This window comes from Lontra canadensis, unplaced genomic scaffold (genome assembly GCF_010015895.1).
Source record: "Lontra canadensis isolate GAN:19392208 unplaced genomic scaffold, GSC_riverotter_1.0 scaffold1, whole genome shotgun sequence".
Lineage (NCBI taxonomy): Eukaryota > Metazoa > Chordata > Mammalia > Carnivora > Mustelidae > Lontra > Lontra canadensis.
Genome location: NW_022630995.1, coordinates 71,063,229 through 71,080,962, shown reverse-complemented (window position 1 = coordinate 71,080,962; position 17,734 = coordinate 71,063,229). Strand labels below are relative to the sequence as shown.

Here is a 17,734-nt window from a genome sequence, read left to right as displayed (position 1 = left end):
GGGCGTGAGTCTTGGACGAGGCGAGGCCGGTCCAGTCTGGGTGCCGGGCCTAGGGCGCTCTGCCCGGCCGTCTTCAGGTCGGCTCTCCGCACCCGCCGTCAAGCCCCCGGCAGGGCCCCCGGCCGTCAAGCCTTTCCAGGTAGACCCGGGCCGAGGGGAGAGACGGCGGGGCGGAGCCGCGGGCTAGGTGGGAGGAGCAGCGAGACGGGGCCGCTGGACGCCACACCTGCGCGACGTGTGGGCGGAAAGGTGCGCATGCGCGCTGCGGGTCCGGAGGGCGGTGGCTCTTGCGACGTTACGCTTCCGAGCCCGCACACTGGGCGCCTTCGCTAGAGGTGGCGTATTCTCTCTATCTTTCTGCGTCTCCTTTCCTCCGCCTCAGTTTGGGGCGGGTCCGGAGAATGGCTTCGGAGATGGAGTCGTCTCTGGAGGCGAGCTTCTCGTCCAGCGGTGCAGTGTCAGGGGGTTCAGTGTTCCTGCCTCCGGCTCGCTCCCGTATCTTCAAGATAATCGTGATCGGTGACTCCAACGTGGGCAAGACGTGCCTGACCTACCGCTTCTGCGCCGGCCGTTTCCCCGACCGCACCGAGGCTACCATCGGGGTGGATTTCCGAGAACGTGCGGTGGAGATAGATGGGGAGCGCATCAAGGTGAGCGGAGGGGGCAGTGTCAGGGAGGAAGGATGCCTTGGGGTGACAGGTCCCGACCCCACCGTGGGTTGATCGCTGGCCCTGTGCAACGTGTGCATGCCGTCTTTTCTCAAGCTGATGTAGAGATTGGAGCTGGGGCTCGGAAGGATTTATATATATAAAACTTAGAAGGCAGTGCTCCACAAACTTTAATGTCCCGCGATTTACCCGGCCAACTTTTTTTTTTTTTTTAATGCAGATTCTGATTTGTAAAGCCGCCGGTGATGCAGATGCAACTAGTCCGTGAATCACACTTTGAGTAGCAAAGAGTGTAGAAGGTATCCGTTGACTCGTTGGCAGGGTCTCATGTGTTGGGAGTCAGGGAAGTAAGGCTGAAGGAAAAACAGTGAAATTTCTCAGGCATGGAAAACATTTAATAAATATTGTATATTAAACAGTTGTCTGAGCACTGTCTCAGATATGGTGGAAGTAAAGCCTTATTGCCTTTGAGGAAGTAATTAGGTGTTCTGTAGCGTGCAGTGTGCTTCAGAAGTTTCAATCTGACATTGAGTTGTTGAGAAAAGTCTTATTTTCCTGCAGAACCATTCTATACACAATAGTTCCTACTTGGTTTGCCGGAAAACACATTCTTAGTACCACCCGCTCCCAATTCTTATTTCTTACTGGTGGCTCTGGAGACGAGGGAGGCAGTTATAGTGGAGAAGGGAGTAGGCCCAAGACCAAAATTAGGGTTCTGAGGGATTGGAATGGGTACATTGGAAAATGAGGATCAGTGACAGGGCTGAGATCTTCTTCTGGTATATGCTTCTTCATTCCAGACCACCACTAAGTCTGCAGCCACTGGCTAATACCACCCCTTAAAACATGCAGACCCCAGGATAAAGCTGTGCCTTCCTTATACTGTTTACTTTTTTGCTTAAATTAGTATGTACATCTTTACCTCAGTCCTGTGTGGGGTGGGGGAAACAGACTCATCTTTTCATTCCTCCTTTCACATCCTTGAGGCAAGAACAATTTATTTTTTAGTTCTCCAACCGCTGCCCTTCACCACCACCCCCCTCCCCAGAGGGGTTTAAATGCTAATGATGTAAAGGAAAAATAGGGTTGAAAAGAAATCAGCCGACTATAGGCCCTTTTGCCTTTTAGTTTTTATTTTAATCTTTTATCATTCCATTCAGGCTGCCTGTGGTGGTCTTTTGGGTACTCTGTATTAGGGAGTTAAGAAAGATCTATATATACTACAGAGGAAAAGACAGAATAAGAAAAGACTAAATCTTTTTCATCAGAATTAGGTTAGGCTCAGAATCCTGAGGGTGAGGAAAATAATGGGGCTTCTGAGGTTTCAGGAGGAGGTTAGTTTGGGAGAAGCAGGAGTCCTGGGAGAGAGTGCATGGGCTTTGGAGCCCAACTGACTTGGCCCAAATTTGAACCTATGAAAGGGTAAGGATGGACTATGTGAACTTAGATGGGTGACCGATTTTGCCCAAAACTTTCCCAGTTTTATTTTATTTTTTAAAAAAGATTTTATTTGTTTACTTGACAGAGAGGGAATACAAGCAGGGGGAGTGGCAGGCAGAGGGAGACGGAAAAGGAGCAGGGAGCCAGATGTGGGGCACGATCCCAGGACTTTGGGGTCCTGACCGGAGCCAAAGGCAGACACTTAACTGACTGAGCCACCCTGGCACCTCAAGACTTGCCCAGTTTTAAAACTGGAAGTCCCGTATCCCAGGAACCCCCTCAATCTCAGGCAAACTGGGGTAGTCAGTTACTCTAGTCCTAAGGCAGTTCTTTAATCTTTCAGGGACCATTTTCTTTTCTGAAAATACCGTATTTTCAGATAGTAATGAATTGGGATTCATATTGGGATTCAATTGGGATGATAATTGGGATGATAATACCATATGAGATTAGGTGAGCGGATTATATGAGAACATATGTGTAGCAACTGGTTCATTAATTGGTAATCTTAAGAAGATTCTTCTTCCTTAGTAGCTTAACATCATTACTCCTCTTTGACGGCATCACTTCTGTGGCTGTGCACTTAAAGCATGAAGCAAAGATAAAGTAGGGCATAAGCAGACCGGTGAAGGTGAGAGAATTTACCCCCAAAAGCGTGATTTTAAAGAAATAAGTAGAGGGAATAAAGGCAGGGGAGGAGTTAGGATTTTCCTCCTTTACCTACTTATGGCTTGCCATTTGTACTTGAACATCTCAGATGAATCAGTTGCAAATTTAAGAGACACTTAAAAAATATAAAACGTGTCCATTATCTAAGCTGAATACTTAACTACTGGAATAAGTGCTGGCAGTGATAAGTAAACCAAAAGCCATAAATGTGATGAATCTGGGAGCACAGAGCTCATTCTTCTGATTGAAAGCGGTAAGGAGAAAACATTTTGGGGGGGGATTATTCCTCCTGAGCTTTAGCCTAACCTATTTGGTTGGTAGACCTGGATACTGAGTTTCTTTTCCTTTGGAGGCCTTAGCCATTGGCTTGTACCTCCAACTTTTAAGACTTGAAAGATTTTTGTTATGGTTTAAAAGACTAACAGAAATATTCTGAGATCTCTGTAGTAGAAAAAGATAGGACTATTTTGGATATTTGCTTTCACAAAGTTTTAAGAAACAAAAGACATTTCAAAATATGTGTATCTCCATACATTATACATTGGACTTAAAAAAAAAAAAGGTTTATTTATTTGAGAGTGAGTAGAAAGAGGGGCAGAAGAGGAGGAAAAGAATCTCAAGTAGACTCCCCACTGAGCAAGGAGCCCTCATAGGGCTTGGTCTTAGGACCTGAGATCATGACCTGAGCAGAAATCAAGAGTGGGATGCTTAACTGACTGAGCCACCCAGGCGCCCCAGAACCTTTTTTTTTTTTTTTTTTTTTTTTAACTATTTTTAGGGGCACCTGAGTGGCTCAGTTGGTTAAGTCTCTGCCTTTGGCTCAGGTCATGATCTCAGGGTCCTGGGATCAAGCTCCACCACCCCACCCCAGTCAGGCTCCCTGCTCAGCAGGGAGTTTGCTGCTGCTTCTTCCTCTGCCCCTTCTCCTGAGTATGCATGCTTGCTTCCTGTCTCTCTAATAAACAAGTGAAATCTTAAAAAAAAAAAAAAACTTTTTTAGTGTCTTAAAAAAAATTGAAGTGAATATAGAAGAGCTTTATTCCATGTCCTGATTCTGCTTTTTTGTTGTTAACCTGTAATACATCTTAAGTGCTGCTCAAACGGTCATACATACTTTTTATTTGGAAAATTTTTAGCCTAATCTGAAATGACATGTCTTTTCATCTTTCATCTTAAAGTGAAAGCTGGAAAACATTATGTTACTTTACTAATAATATGACATTCTAGACATTTTTATTTGTTTGGTAAAAGTGAGATGTGTTAAATATATTTTTTTAAAGATTTATTTATTTGAGAGAGAGAGTACATGTGTGCACACACACGTGAGTGAGGGGGAGGGGCAGAGGGAGAGACTCTCAAGCAGACTCCCAACTCAGCAGGGACCCTGACTGGGGCTCTGTCCCACCACCCCAAGATCATGACCTGAGCCAAAATCAAGAGTCAGACACTTAACTGGTGCCCTGTGTTAAATTTTTTTAATTGTGGACTGGAGGTTTTTTAAAAAGCGTGCCTTAGGGCAGTGCCCTTTCAGAATCAGTTAAAATGTTTTATGAAATGTAGCAAAGTCTATATTTATTCGCTTTTTCCTAAGTACTATATATGTATGGTTGAAAAAGGAAAATCTTGTTTGCAGAATTTTGGAAGTTGAATAAAATTATAAAATGAATTCTTTAAATAAAAACACATTTGATTTTTAAATTAAGACTCTCAACCCTAATCCTTATGCTCCTTCCTTGTATGTGTATCCCCATGATAACTAGTTCATATAAGCATTTTACAATGGCAGACACCAACAGAATAATTAGAGCCTCATGTTGCATTTAATCTATCTTCTCATTAGAGGTCAGCAGTTTCTATTTGAACATTGGGATGGCTTAGTTATCAATTATAGAGGTATGACTTTTTGCCATGTTAAATATAAGATGTTAATATTAACTAAAGGAACATAATCAGGACACCTCTTCCCCTGTTGTTAAAACAAATATTTAATGAGTAATTGTAAGAAAGATAACATTTTTTTAGTCACAGAGAATTATGATATATCATAGGGGTTGGCAAACCATGCTTGAGGGCCGAATATGGCCTGCTGCCTGTTTTTGTGTGGCCAGCAAGCTAAAAGTGATTTTTACTTTTTTAAATGGTTGGGGGGAACATTGTAAGAGTATGATTTCATGACAGGTGAAAGTTATGCGAAATTCACATTTGAGTGTTTATAAATGAAGTATTGAAACACAGCTGTGTTCCTGTATTCACATATTGTGTTTGCTTTTGCACTACAGTGGCAAGAGCTGAGTAGTTGTGACACTGTTAGGCCCACAGAGCCCAAGATATTCACTCTTCACAGAAGAAGTTTGCTGACCCTGATATAGTGTATAGATTTTGTGCATAGATATAGTGCATAGATTTGACCCTGATATAGTGCATAGATCTTCTCCCAGATTGGGAGAAGAGGTATGTACCTAAAAAGATGACCAGCAAAACCAGGCAATGAATGAGTGCCAAGTTATTGTTTGGATGTGGGTGGAGGAATCATTTGTGTTTGGAATGCTAGATGAGGTTTCACAGAGGGAGGGCAGAGCTGAGGGGGCTTTTCTGAAGAGGACCAGGATGCTCCATCAGGATCAGAGGGTCTATAGAAAGGTGGCAAGTGGGAAGAATGTGAAGGTGTTGGTAGCAACATTTGTGAGAAGTCTAAAACACAAAGCTAAAGAGTCTAGGCTTCATTTTGTATGCATGGCGAAAAGTCCCCAGTGTTTTCAGAAGATAAATGTGGCAGCAATAGAGGAAGGATCTAGAGTGAGACTCAGTCTACCCCTTGACCTGGTTTTCTATCTACATTCTCTCCTTTGGAAGTCACTTGACTGTTGTCAGCTGTCAATCCATGAAGATAACTTTTAAATCTTTGTTTAGCCTGCCTCTCTCCTCATCTCACTCTGCATTTCCTACTGTCTTCTAGACATGGCTATTTGGATAATCCCTCCTTTGCCTTGAATGTCTGAAGTGAGTTCATCTTCCTTGGCAAATCTGCTGTTCCTGTTTCTCCCCACATCACCTAGGTTGTCATGATGGCATCCTTTTCCTCAAGGCCTCACTCCTCTCTTTTGTACCTAACTCCAGCCGGTTCTCTACATGCATGATTCTCTCATCCACCCTTTGTTCAAAATCCCAGGTCAGGTCTTTCTTACCTCCCTGTGAGCTGTTGCAGCAACTCAACTCATCTCTCATCCCTAGTTCTCAATGAGCCTGTTTTGTACATTGTTGCCAAAATGCCAGATTAGTGTTGCATTTAAGGGAGATTAATGTCTCCTGCCTCAGATGTCCTGGATAGTTCTCCATTATATTATAAAATTCCAATTTAAAAAAATTAATGTAGGACTTCCTTTATCTTGCTCCAGACTGCTTTTCAGACTTTTTTCCCCCATTAACTTTCCTTCAGGTACCCTATAGTCTAGCTGCTTATTTGCCGATCCCTGTGTTTCCCCTTGCATGCCCCGCTCTGCCTGGAATATTTCCTCTGCTCATATTTCAGCACATGTAATTCTTCCCTATTAAACTCAGTATGTCTATCAAAAACATCCCATCCCTCCTTCTCCATTCTATTTCTTCTTTCTGTGAACTCCCTTCAGCACCTACCTGAGCCTTTAAATGATCTCTTAACTCACTGTACTATTTAGATGTCTCTGTCTCTTTTATTAAGTCTTCTTCGGTCTTACTCAGAGCAGGATCCATGTCTAGTAATGCCATAGACTTCACTGAGTATCTAGCTTTAGTTTCTAGTTTAGGTTTCTAAACTAGGTGGTACTCAGGGGATACACATTGAATGTGTGGAAAACAAGGACATCAGTTAGTAGGCTACTCTGGTAAAATCCAGAATTGAGGTGATAATGGAAACTAATGGAAGTTTGATAGCTGATCAAAGAAGGAAGATCATTTGGGTTAATACCTTTATCATTTTCAGTCAAGCAAAAACAGTATTAAGTCATTTTAGCCAGACCATTTCTCATTTTGGTCATAAAAATACTAAAAGAAATTTCATCAACAGTAAGACTCTACTATTGGGATTGAGCAAAGAGCTAGGTTGCCATTTTTGTTTGAACTTTGTACTAGAATTTAGAATAGAGATTTGTGAAATATTATTAAAATATATTTTACATTGTCCTTATAATGTGTAAAGTGGGAGTAATATCTGTGGGAGCATGCATTAGCCATTTTTCGTAAAACATTATTAATATTGGGAAAATTGCTCTGAAAATATTTCCTAATTTAACCAAACAAATGCATGTCACTTCCTTAGGTTCCAAAGTGTTATTCTCGTTTTTAAAGCACTGTGTATCACTCTACTCATAGCTAAACCTCAAGACTTTTCTAAACTGTCATGGGGTTCTCCACTGAGTATCTCCCTATGTCTGTTTCTCTTTTGGTCAAAGTTTCCTCTTGCCTTTTATGGCTGACAGTGTTTATCATTTGTCCTATCCTTTCTTTGCAGAGTCTCTCTTTGCTCATCCCAGTCTCCTTGCCCTCGCCTCAGTGTCCCATGCAGGCCTGAAGGTTCCAGACAGCAAGGTGGTGTGCCTTTGCCTGAGCCTTCACTGTTTTAACAATTCTGTCAGTGAAATTTTGAAGGTTCTTTTAAAAGTACTCCTTTGCGGGATGCCTAGGTGGCTCAGTCTGTTAAGCGTCAGCCTTCACCTCAGGTCATGATCCCTGGGATCCAGTCTCCATCAGGCTCCTTGCTCAGTGGGGAGCCTGCTTCTCTCTCTGCCTGCTTCTCCCCCTGCTTGTGTTCTACCCCACCCCCCCACCCCCTGACAAATAAATAAAATCTTTAAATAAATAAATAAACACTCCGTGTAAATGCCTCTTTAACTTAGTAATTACTATTATGGCCTTCCAGTAAAGTGTGAGAGTTACTATTTCAAACCTCTTGTTTCCTGAAAGTCTTCCTAGGGTAGAATGCATTATTCTGAACAGGATTGGTGGAAATCCAAGTATTGTTGAGTCTGTCCCATCCTAAAACAAACAAGCGGTTTTCTTAGGGATAAACAGCCTCATCATCACCACTTTTATTGAGGACTTTCACAGTTCTTTGAGGCAGGTCTAAATTCTGGGTAATTATTATTTGTTTTAAAGTTTAGTTTGTTTTTATAGAAAAAGTGGTTGGTGGGGCACCTGGGTGGCTCAGTGGGTTAAGGCCTCTGCCTTTGGCTCAGGTCATGATCCCAGGGTCCTGGGATCGAGCCCCACATCGGGCTCTCTGCTCAGGAGGGAGCCTGCTTGCCCCTCTCTCTGTCTCTGCCTGCCTCTTTGCCTACTTGTGATCTCTCTCTGTCAAATAAATAAAATCTTTAAAAAGAAAAAAGTGGTTGGTTGTTATGGAAAACAAAAGTAGAAATAAAGGGAGAAATTGCTTTAAAGACAGCATGGTTATTTGGTATTATTTCCTGGTGTGCTTTTCATTTATTTATTTTTAACTTACAAAGATTCTTTGCTTAAACCCTTTAAAATCATTCTTCATTGATGAAATGGTTTTTGAGTACCTGAGCTACAGGAAATCTTTTTAAAGGAGAGAAGATCAGGTCCAGTTTCTCTGGACAGCTTTTATATGTCATCCAAATTATTCCCCAAATATCTTTCTAAATGATAAAGATACAGCATGGAGTGGGTTTTGTTTTGGGTTTTCTGGTCACTCTAAAAAACATATAATTCACCTGTCATAAGATTTACCCTTTTAAAATAAACAGTTTAGTGGTTTTTAGTATAATCACACAGTTTAGTGTATTATTTACTATCCTCACTATCTGATTCCAGAAATCCAAAAAGAAACCCCAGGCCCATTTTAACAGTCACTCCCTGTTCCTTCCCTTTTCTCAACCCTGGCAGCCACCAGTCAGTCTACTTTCTGTCTCAGATTTGCCTATCCTGGACATTTGATATACACAGAATCTTACAGTATGTGGCCTGTGGTGTCTGGCTTCCTTCACTTTCTAGATTCATCCATGTTGTAGCATGTGTCTGTACTTCATTCCTTTTTGTGGCTGAACAATACTCCACTATATGGACATACATTTTATTAGTTGATGGACATTTGGGTTGTTTTTACCTTTTAGCTATTCAAATACTGTTGCTATGAACATTTGGATACAAGTTTTTGTGTGAACATATCTTTTCGATTCTCTTAGGTACATACCTGGGAGTGGAATTACTGGGTTGTATAGCAACTCTGTTTGTTTCTTTTAAATAATTTATGGAAGTGGATTTCAGATAACATAAAATAAACTATTTTATTTTATTTTATTTTTTAAAAGATTTTATTTATTTATTTGACAGAGACACAGCAAAAGAAGGAACACAGCAGGGGGAGTGGGAGAGGGAGAAGCAGGCTTCCCACTGAGCAGGGAGCCCAATATGGGACTCTATCCCAGGACCCTGGGATCATGACCTAAGCCGAAGGCAGACGCTTAACGACTGAGCCACCCATGCGCCCCAAGATGAACTATTTTAAAGTAAACAATTCAGCAGCATTCAATAGATTGATAATGTTTTATAACCACATCTCTGTCCAGTTTTAAAATATTTCCATCACTCCACCAAGTAAAGTCCCTCCCCCAGTCAGCAGTTTCTCCCCATCCCCCAGCCCTGGCAACCACCCAATTTGTGTTCTCTCTCTATGATTTCTCTATTTTGGATACTTTATGTAAATGGAACCATAGAATATATGTCTGGCCTCTTTCACTTAGTGTATTTTAGAGGTTCATCTGTGTTACAGCACGTATCAGTACTTTGTTCCTTTTTGTGGGTATATCATAGACTGATTAACTTTTTGAGGAACTGCCAAACTGTTTTCTAAAGTGGCTGTACTATTTTAAAATACATCCGCACCAGCAATGTATGAAGTTTCCAATTTTTCTACATCTCTACCAACCCTTGTTACTGTCCATCTTTTTTGTTTTTTTAATGGCCATCCTGGTGTGAGTGTAAAGTGGTATTTCATTTGTTTTTTTGATTTGCATTTCCTTGATGGCTCATGATGTTGAGTCTCTTGTCATGTGCTTATTGACCATTTGTACATTTTCTTTGGAGAAATATCTATTCCGATTCTTTGCCAGTTTTTAAATTGGTTTATTTGTCCTTTTATTATTGAGTTATGAGAGGTCTTAAATATTCTGGATGGTACACCCCTCTCAGATATTATTTGCAGCTCTTTTCTCCCATTCTGTAAGTTGACTTTCACTTTCTTGATAATATTCTTTGAAACACAAACATTTTTAATTTTGATGAAGTCCAATTTATCTGTTCTTTGATTGCTTGTGCTTTAAATATCATATCTTAGAAACCATTGTCTAACCCATTTGTCACAAATATTTATCCCTAGGTTTTCTTCTAAGAATTTTATAGTTTCAGCCCTTAAATTTAGTTTTTTTTTAAACCATTTTCGATAAGTTTTTATATATGGTGTGAGGTAGGAGGTCCAACCTTGTGTTTTGTATGTTGTGCCAGAACCATTTGTTTAAACAACTATTCTTTCTCTATTGAATTGTCTCAGTGCTCTTGTTGAAAAGCAGTTGACCACAGATATATGGATTTATTTCTGGACCCTAAGTTTTGTTCTGTTGATCTGTATGTTTAATCTTAATTCCAGTAGCACAGTCTTGATTATTGTAGCTTTGTATAATATCTTTTGATATCTTTAGAAGCATTTTTAATTGTGTTGAGTGTTTTTATTCTAAACCTGTTAGTAGGGATAAAAAAGTTGTATTTTATTTTTTTTTTTTAGATTTTTTAATAGATTTTATTTATTTATTTGACAGAGGGAGAGAGCACAAGCAGGCAGAGAGGCAGGCAGAGAGAGAGGGGGAGGCTCCCCGCTGAGCAGAGAGCCCGATGCGGGGCTCAATCCCAGGACCCTGAGATCATGACCCAAGCCGAGGGCAGAGGCTCAACCCACTGAGCCACCCAAAAGTTTTATTTTTTTAAAGGAAAGTTGTGGGGCGCCTGGGTGGCTCAGTGGGTTAAGCCTCTGCCTTTGGCTCAGGTCATGATCCCAGGGTCCTGGGATCGAGCCCTGCATTGGGCTCTCTGCTCAGCAGGGAGCCTGCTTCCTCCTCTCTCTCCGCCTACCTCTCTGCCTACTTGTGATCTCTGACAAATAAATAAAATCTTAAAAAAAAAATAAAGGAAAGTTGTATTTTCAAAGAAAATATTAGCTCTTTGCATACTCAGTGTAGCTAGTCTATGAGTGCTTATTTTATAGGGTCTGAAACTAAATTTTACTTTCACTGGTGTAGAAGCTAAGGCCGAGAGGTATAACAGTCACCTATGGCACATAGGAGGCATTGAATTAATATTTGTTAATTTAAATATAATATATAAATATATAATACATTATATATTTATATTATTATATTATTATTATTATATATATTATTTTGATTTGCATTTCCTTGATGGCTAATGATGGCTAATAATAATATATATAATTATATATTATATATATTATTATATTTATATATTATATATAATATATTATATATCTATAATAAATATTTGTTAATTTAAATAATCTTCGATGTTAGTAGTTCTTAGTTTACCTTGCTGACAACTTATTTGCTTTTATCTCTGATTTATATGATATTGAGTCTTTATGGCCTATTTACCATTTATATTGCTTACATCACAAGAGTGGTATTTTATAGTAATTTATTTTGTGACATGGTTTTTGGGAAGGCATTGAGCCCAAACCTGTGATTTAGTGTGTAAATGTGAGTGTAAGGGATAAATAAAGATTTTAAACAGTGTGCGGGATAAGTAATTTTAGGATACCATTCAGCTACATGTAAGAGAAATTCAGCTATGATTTAACCATGTAAGGTTTTCTTTGTCTCATGTTATAAGGAGGCAGCAGTCTGTGTGATGGTACCTTGTCAGCTGGATTCCAGGTTTATGTAGATTGCTGCCATTCCTGTGTGGTCTTCTTCATGCTCATAAGATGGTTGCTGAACCCCAGTCATTATATCCCATTCCGGGCAGAAAGGGTAGGGTGAGAGAGGTGCAAAAGGCACGTGCCAAATGCTCTGTCTTTTTAAAATCATGTATCCATAGTTTTCCTGGAAAACCCCACTGAAAGACTGTCTACAAATTATTGGTGACTACTATGTCATTTGGCCTCCCTTAGTTCTAGGAGAGCCTGAGAGATCAAGTTTATATAGCATTTTATATTTCTGCCCAGAGCAAAATTTGGTTTATGTTAATTAGAAAGAAAGGGAGAATATTAAGAAAATGAAGAAATTTGGTCTTAAAAAGAACTACCAAAAAAAAAAAAAATCAGAGCTGATAAAATTTAAGGTAGCTTGGGGGTGCCCGGTGGGCTTGGTCAGAAGAGCATGCAACTCTTGATCTTGGGTTGTGAGTGCAAGCCCCACACTGGATGTAGAGATTACTAAAAAAAAAATTTTAAGTTAAGGTACCATATAAGAGATTAGTGATATTTTAATCTCTAATCACATGTTTTAAGATGTATTTATTCATTTGTTAAATCTTAATTGAGCACTTACCATGTGCTGCCATAATCTGAGCACTTTATAGCTTATATTCTTCTTTGTGAGCCATCTACAGAATCCCCTCATTTCCCTCTACTTCTCTGTCACTCTGTGAAGAATCACCAGTCTAGGCCTCTCTTAATTTATATAAGTAGTACAAGTCTTTTGGTCAAAATTTACCTAAGCAAATCTTTTTTTTTTTTTAAGATTTTATTTATTTATTTGACAGACAGAGATCACAAGTAGGCAGAGAGGCAGGTGGGGGAGGGGGGAGAAGGAGGCTTCCTGCTGAGCAGAGAGCCAGATGTGGGGCTTGATCCCAGGATCCTGGGATCATGACCTGAGTCAAACGCAGCAGCTTAACTGACTGAGCCACCCAGGCGCCCCATACTTAAGCAAATCTACCTCTAGTCTTTTCTACCCTCATCACTTAACTTTTTTAGGAAGTCAACAAAGGCAGGGTGATTCAGTGTTTTAAGAGAATCATAACACATGACTTATATTTAGCTGTAGATAATTATTTTCCTCAACTCCCCCCCCCCAGCCCCCATATTTCAATTAGGAGATATTGGGATATTGGAATAGTCTTACTGTTAGATATTTTTAGGTTAAATAAGTGATTTTCTAGCCTTTTAAGATTTTCAAGGGGGATTTCATAGAATGTCTCTCTCTATATATGTATATATATATATACATATATACATACCCATATGTATATATGTGTATATACATATACACATACAGGTTTGGGGACTAGACCTAATGACTCCTAGCATCTGTCTTAAGTGGACTCTTTTAAGTTAGTCTGGTGAAATGTAGAATGGTGTATAGTAATCAGTAACCAGATTTACAGGAATTAGTTAATTGGGGCACCTGGGTGGGTCAGTTGGTTAAGCATCTGCCTTATGCTCAGGTCATGATTCCAGGGTGCTGGGATCGAGCCCTGCATGGGGCTCCCTGCTCAGTAGGGAACCTGCTTTTCCCCTCCTTTTGCCTGTCCTCACCCTGCTTGTGCGCTCTCTCTCTCTCTCTCTCTGTCAAATAAAGAAATAAAATCTTAGAGAAAAAAAGAAACTATGGGGTGCCTGGGTGGCTCAGTCATTAAGCGTCTGCCTTTGGCTCAGGTCAGGTTCCCAGTGTCCTGGGAATAGAGCCCCTCATCAGGCTCCCTGCTCTGCAGGAAGCCTGCTTCTCCCTCTTCCACTCCCCCTGCTTGTGTTCCCTCTCTCGCTGTCTCTGTCTTTCTCTCTGTCAAATAAATAAATAAAATCTTAAGGAAAAAAAGAAAAGAAAAAGCAGACACTTAACATATTTGTTAAAACCTGATATATTTCTATTTACTATTTTATTTATTTCGATAGTTTTTTGTTGTTGTTTAGAGATTTTATCTTTTTATTTGAGAGAAAGAGAAAGCATGAGAAGAGGGAAAGGGAGAATCAGGCTTTCACCTGAGCAGGGAGCCAGAGGTGAGGCTCCATCCCAGGAACCTGTGATCATGATCCAAGCTGAAGGCAGACACTTAACTGACTGAGCCACCCACATGCCCCAATTTAATATTTTAAAATCAGTTTTTGAGGTATAATTTCATCCAAACAAATTTAACTTACTGAATTTAAGTGCTGAATTGAAATACTTGTTCCGACACTTGTATTGATTATGAGGTAACTGTATGATCATGATGTCTGGATCCCATAAATTACACTGAAAAGGCATTATGGATGGGAACAAAGTAATTTAAGTGAAGAAGTACTAAAGACCACGTGGAATTGATTAAAATATTCAATATGTATAATTGAAATGAAATTCTCAGTTTTCTCTTCTTTTTTTCGTTTTCAGATCCAGTTATGGGACACAGCAGGACAAGAACGATTTAGGAAGAGCATGGTACAGCACTATTACAGAAATGTCCATGCTGTTGTCTTCGTGTATGATATGACCAACATGGCTAGTTTTCATAGCCTGCCATCTTGGATAGAAGAATGCAAACAACATTTGCTAGCCAGTGACATACCACGGATTCTTGTTGGAAATAAATGTGACTTGAGAAGTGCCATTCAAGTACCTACAGACTTGGCACAAAAATTTGCTGACACACACAGTATGCCTTTGTTTGAAACCTCTGCAAAAAACCCCAATGATAATGACCATGTGGAAGCTATATTTATGACCTTGGCTCATAAACTTAAGAGCCACAAACCATTAATGCTTAGTCAACCCCCTGATAACGGAATTATACTGAAGCCTGAACCAAAGCCTGCAATGACATGCTGGTGCTAAGTAACAGTCTTTATTCTGCTATCTAATTTTCACTAAAGAAATGCTTTTGAAGTATGACAGTGATAAGTCATAAGATTTAATCTCAAATATAGTGGATCATCCTGACATTTTACTATTTATCATTGTCATGCTAATTTTTGTATTTTGTATCTACTTAATTACATTTGTCATTGTGACAACACAGGACAAAAGTTGGTTTTCATGTGAGGTTGAAAATGAAGTAAAGGTAGGATGAATCAGAGTATCTTCCCATTGAGAGCCCAGTGAAGGAGGCTTCAAATGAGAGCACGTTGGTATTTTAGGAATAGATGACTATATAATCCTGTGTTCCTGGGATTGAAAAAAAAAAATCAAGGGTTTAAGACATACATACTAGGTATGTCCTTTGAATGGGAAGTGTTCTTATTAGGACAAAACTGGTATTGCCTCTCCCTAGAGTTCTTTCTTTGTATTATTGATGTATTTTATTGCATTACTATTGGTACATTTGAGAACCAAGACTATTTAATTCCAGTGTGGGGAGAAGGCATAGAATATTTTTTGGTTCTCAGTGCATAAAGAACGACTTCCAGAGATTCCAGATGCGTGAGATTTCGAATCAGTATATCAATCAGATCTACAGAAGTCATTGTTATTTTTAGGAAAATAATTTGAATTGTTTTCTTACTAAATTCTACTAAAATATGCAAATGTAAGTCTAACTTTAATGTCAATGAAGTGACATAATAAGGTGCTTTATAATTTATTTTGGTATATTTAGTGAAAAACCAATTGAAAGCATTGGAGGAGTTATAACTTGGGGGAAAACAGGTAAAATGTGGTTCCTGGCTACTAAGACCTGTTCTTAGCTCTTAGTAATTCCAAGCTATGTATCTGGCATAGTATCTCTTGCTCTCCCCCATCATCAGTCAATTTAATGACTAAAGGTTGAATTAACAAATCAACTTCCATGTGGAATTGTGGCTCTGAAGGCATCCCTCTAATTCCTCGGAGCCTGCATATAGTTCTGTAATAATATTGTGTTGCAGTGTATCAGTCTTTAAAATCTTTAAATTTTATGGTCACAATGAGCTGTTCCTCCTCAGTATGAAAAATAAAGTAGGTATTGAGAAATACCTTGTCTCTCTCCCTCAGTGGTGTAAAGAGTAGTTCAAGAAGTTTCTTACCCTAAATATGTTTATTTTGAGCTTAAGACTTTGCACATAGAAAATAGTAACTTTTCATACAAAGCTATTACATGAATGGAATGTAAGCCATGAACTTTAACTGAAGTGTGCACATTCACTAATTCTGATGGATTGATGCCCTTGATAATTTTGGAAGTAATTAAGCCAAAAGATGATTATACTTATAATATTTTCAGAATGTGGGAAATCAGATAGGTAATCTAATCTAGTTTAGGATTTCTGTTTAATCATCATGATGATCCTAATTGGAGAATTTAATTATAAAAACAAGATAATGCTATTAAAAGAACTGAAAAATAATTATAGGAAATAATTATTCAGTTTTAAATATTAGAGCTTAAGGAAAAACAAGTTGGCTTTGTCTGTGTTTAGGGAGATTAATCCATTTTTCCTATCATGCTAGAATTAAAAATGGTTTGAATTTAAATTGTTGATTTGTAACTATTTTTGTAGTAAAACAATGACAACTGTGCTAATTGTGGTGGGTGTAACAGTTTTTTAAAGAAGGGAATCTGTTTATTGCTTTTAAAACATTTTCAAGTGTGGGAAGAAAGTTTACAAACTTTCCAAGCACATTTATGTTTTTAAGTGCTGTTAATAATGATTAAAAAATATATATAACTTTCTTTTTATAAGAACGTAATATAGGTATCATTTACAGTTCTGTGAAAGAACTTATTTTTTCACTTTAATATTTATTAATTTTAAAATATTTGTATCTCATTTGTAGTGATTTGCTGTTTTAATTTTTTTCTACACGTTTTTATTTTTTAAAGAGCACACTTATCAGTTGAATGGGGATAAAGGTTTTAGATATTTTCCAAAATATTTATAAAACACTTCATTGTTGAGAAATCACTTCCAGAATGGTGGCTATCAAACAAATAATTATAAATTTTTAAAGCACAAGTCACACATTTTGTAACTCCTGTGTGAATTTATTTTAATTATGACCCTTAACAGAAAACTTCAGGTATGTTTTGGGAAAGTCTTAATTTGAGAACAACTAAAGGGAGCTAATCCAGAATCTAATGTAGTTAGCTATTAATGACGATGCTTTATTGACAGTATATTGCTAATATGTTTCCTCAAGAAATCTAAAGTTAAATAATTTCATTGTGGAATAGTGTCGTTGTAACATTTCCCTTATGAAGTTCAATAAACCAGCTTTGCCATAAAGAAAGTGTGTTTCATTCCCTTTGTTTGGTTATTAGGATGATTACAGAGTAAAACAAAAAAATCTTTTTTCCACTCTGGCTTCCAGGTAATGTATAGTACATTAGGAAAAAACAAATCTATTTGGAAATACATTTGGGGTTAGAGAACTTTTTAGAAAAACACCTAAATATTAAAATTAGATGATAAGGGTAGATTTTTCATTTGTGCGGCTGAATAATCAGGTTGTTTAACAGTACTTCAGGGCAAACAAACACTGTTAAGAGTGGTTGACATCTTCAGATTCAGAGGTAAAACAGTTTAACAAAATGAATAATTATAAAATATATGACAAAAAAAGAGAATTATGTTGTCTAAGATCACAGTTTCTACCTTCACGTTACTGATTCAGGGTCTTTAGGAGAGTGCGGATGGGGGCTTGGGACCCTGAAGTTGATACTGCTTACCCGGCCCATTTATTTCACATATAAGTTACTCTTCTGCTCAGACACAAAATTGCATTATTCAATTAAGACTGCTTTCTTAATCAGATATTAAGCTGGTCAAGTCTTATGAGGGCAAATTTGCTAGAGCCTGTGTGGCAAGAGTTAATTGATAGGAATAACCTGATTTATCAAACATTTGTCAAGGGCTTTTTTTCCCCCTAGATTTTTGTATAGGAAGTATATTCACATGGTTCAGTATTTGGACCACATACAGATGAGTAAAAATTAAGTCTCTTTCCCTGCCCCTCTCAGCTCCCTGCTGCTTCCACCGCAAACAACCGGCAGCATGAGTTTGT

General features: G+C 38.6%; 1 protein-coding gene across 1 annotated transcript; it reads left to right on the top strand.

Moving 5' to 3' along the window:
- The first annotated feature begins 110 nt into the window (after positions 1-110).
- Positions 111-16,960, top strand: RAB33B (RAB33B, member RAS oncogene family). Its single transcript, XM_032857389.1, has 3 exons — positions 111-139; positions 383-650; positions 14,150-16,960. The coding sequence occupies exons 2-3, from the start codon at positions 402-404 to the stop codon at positions 14,588-14,590; spliced, it is 690 nt and encodes a 229-aa protein (XP_032713280.1). The 5' UTR covers positions 111-139; positions 383-401; the 3' UTR covers positions 14,591-16,960.
- Positions 16,961-17,734: the final 774 nt, after the last annotated feature.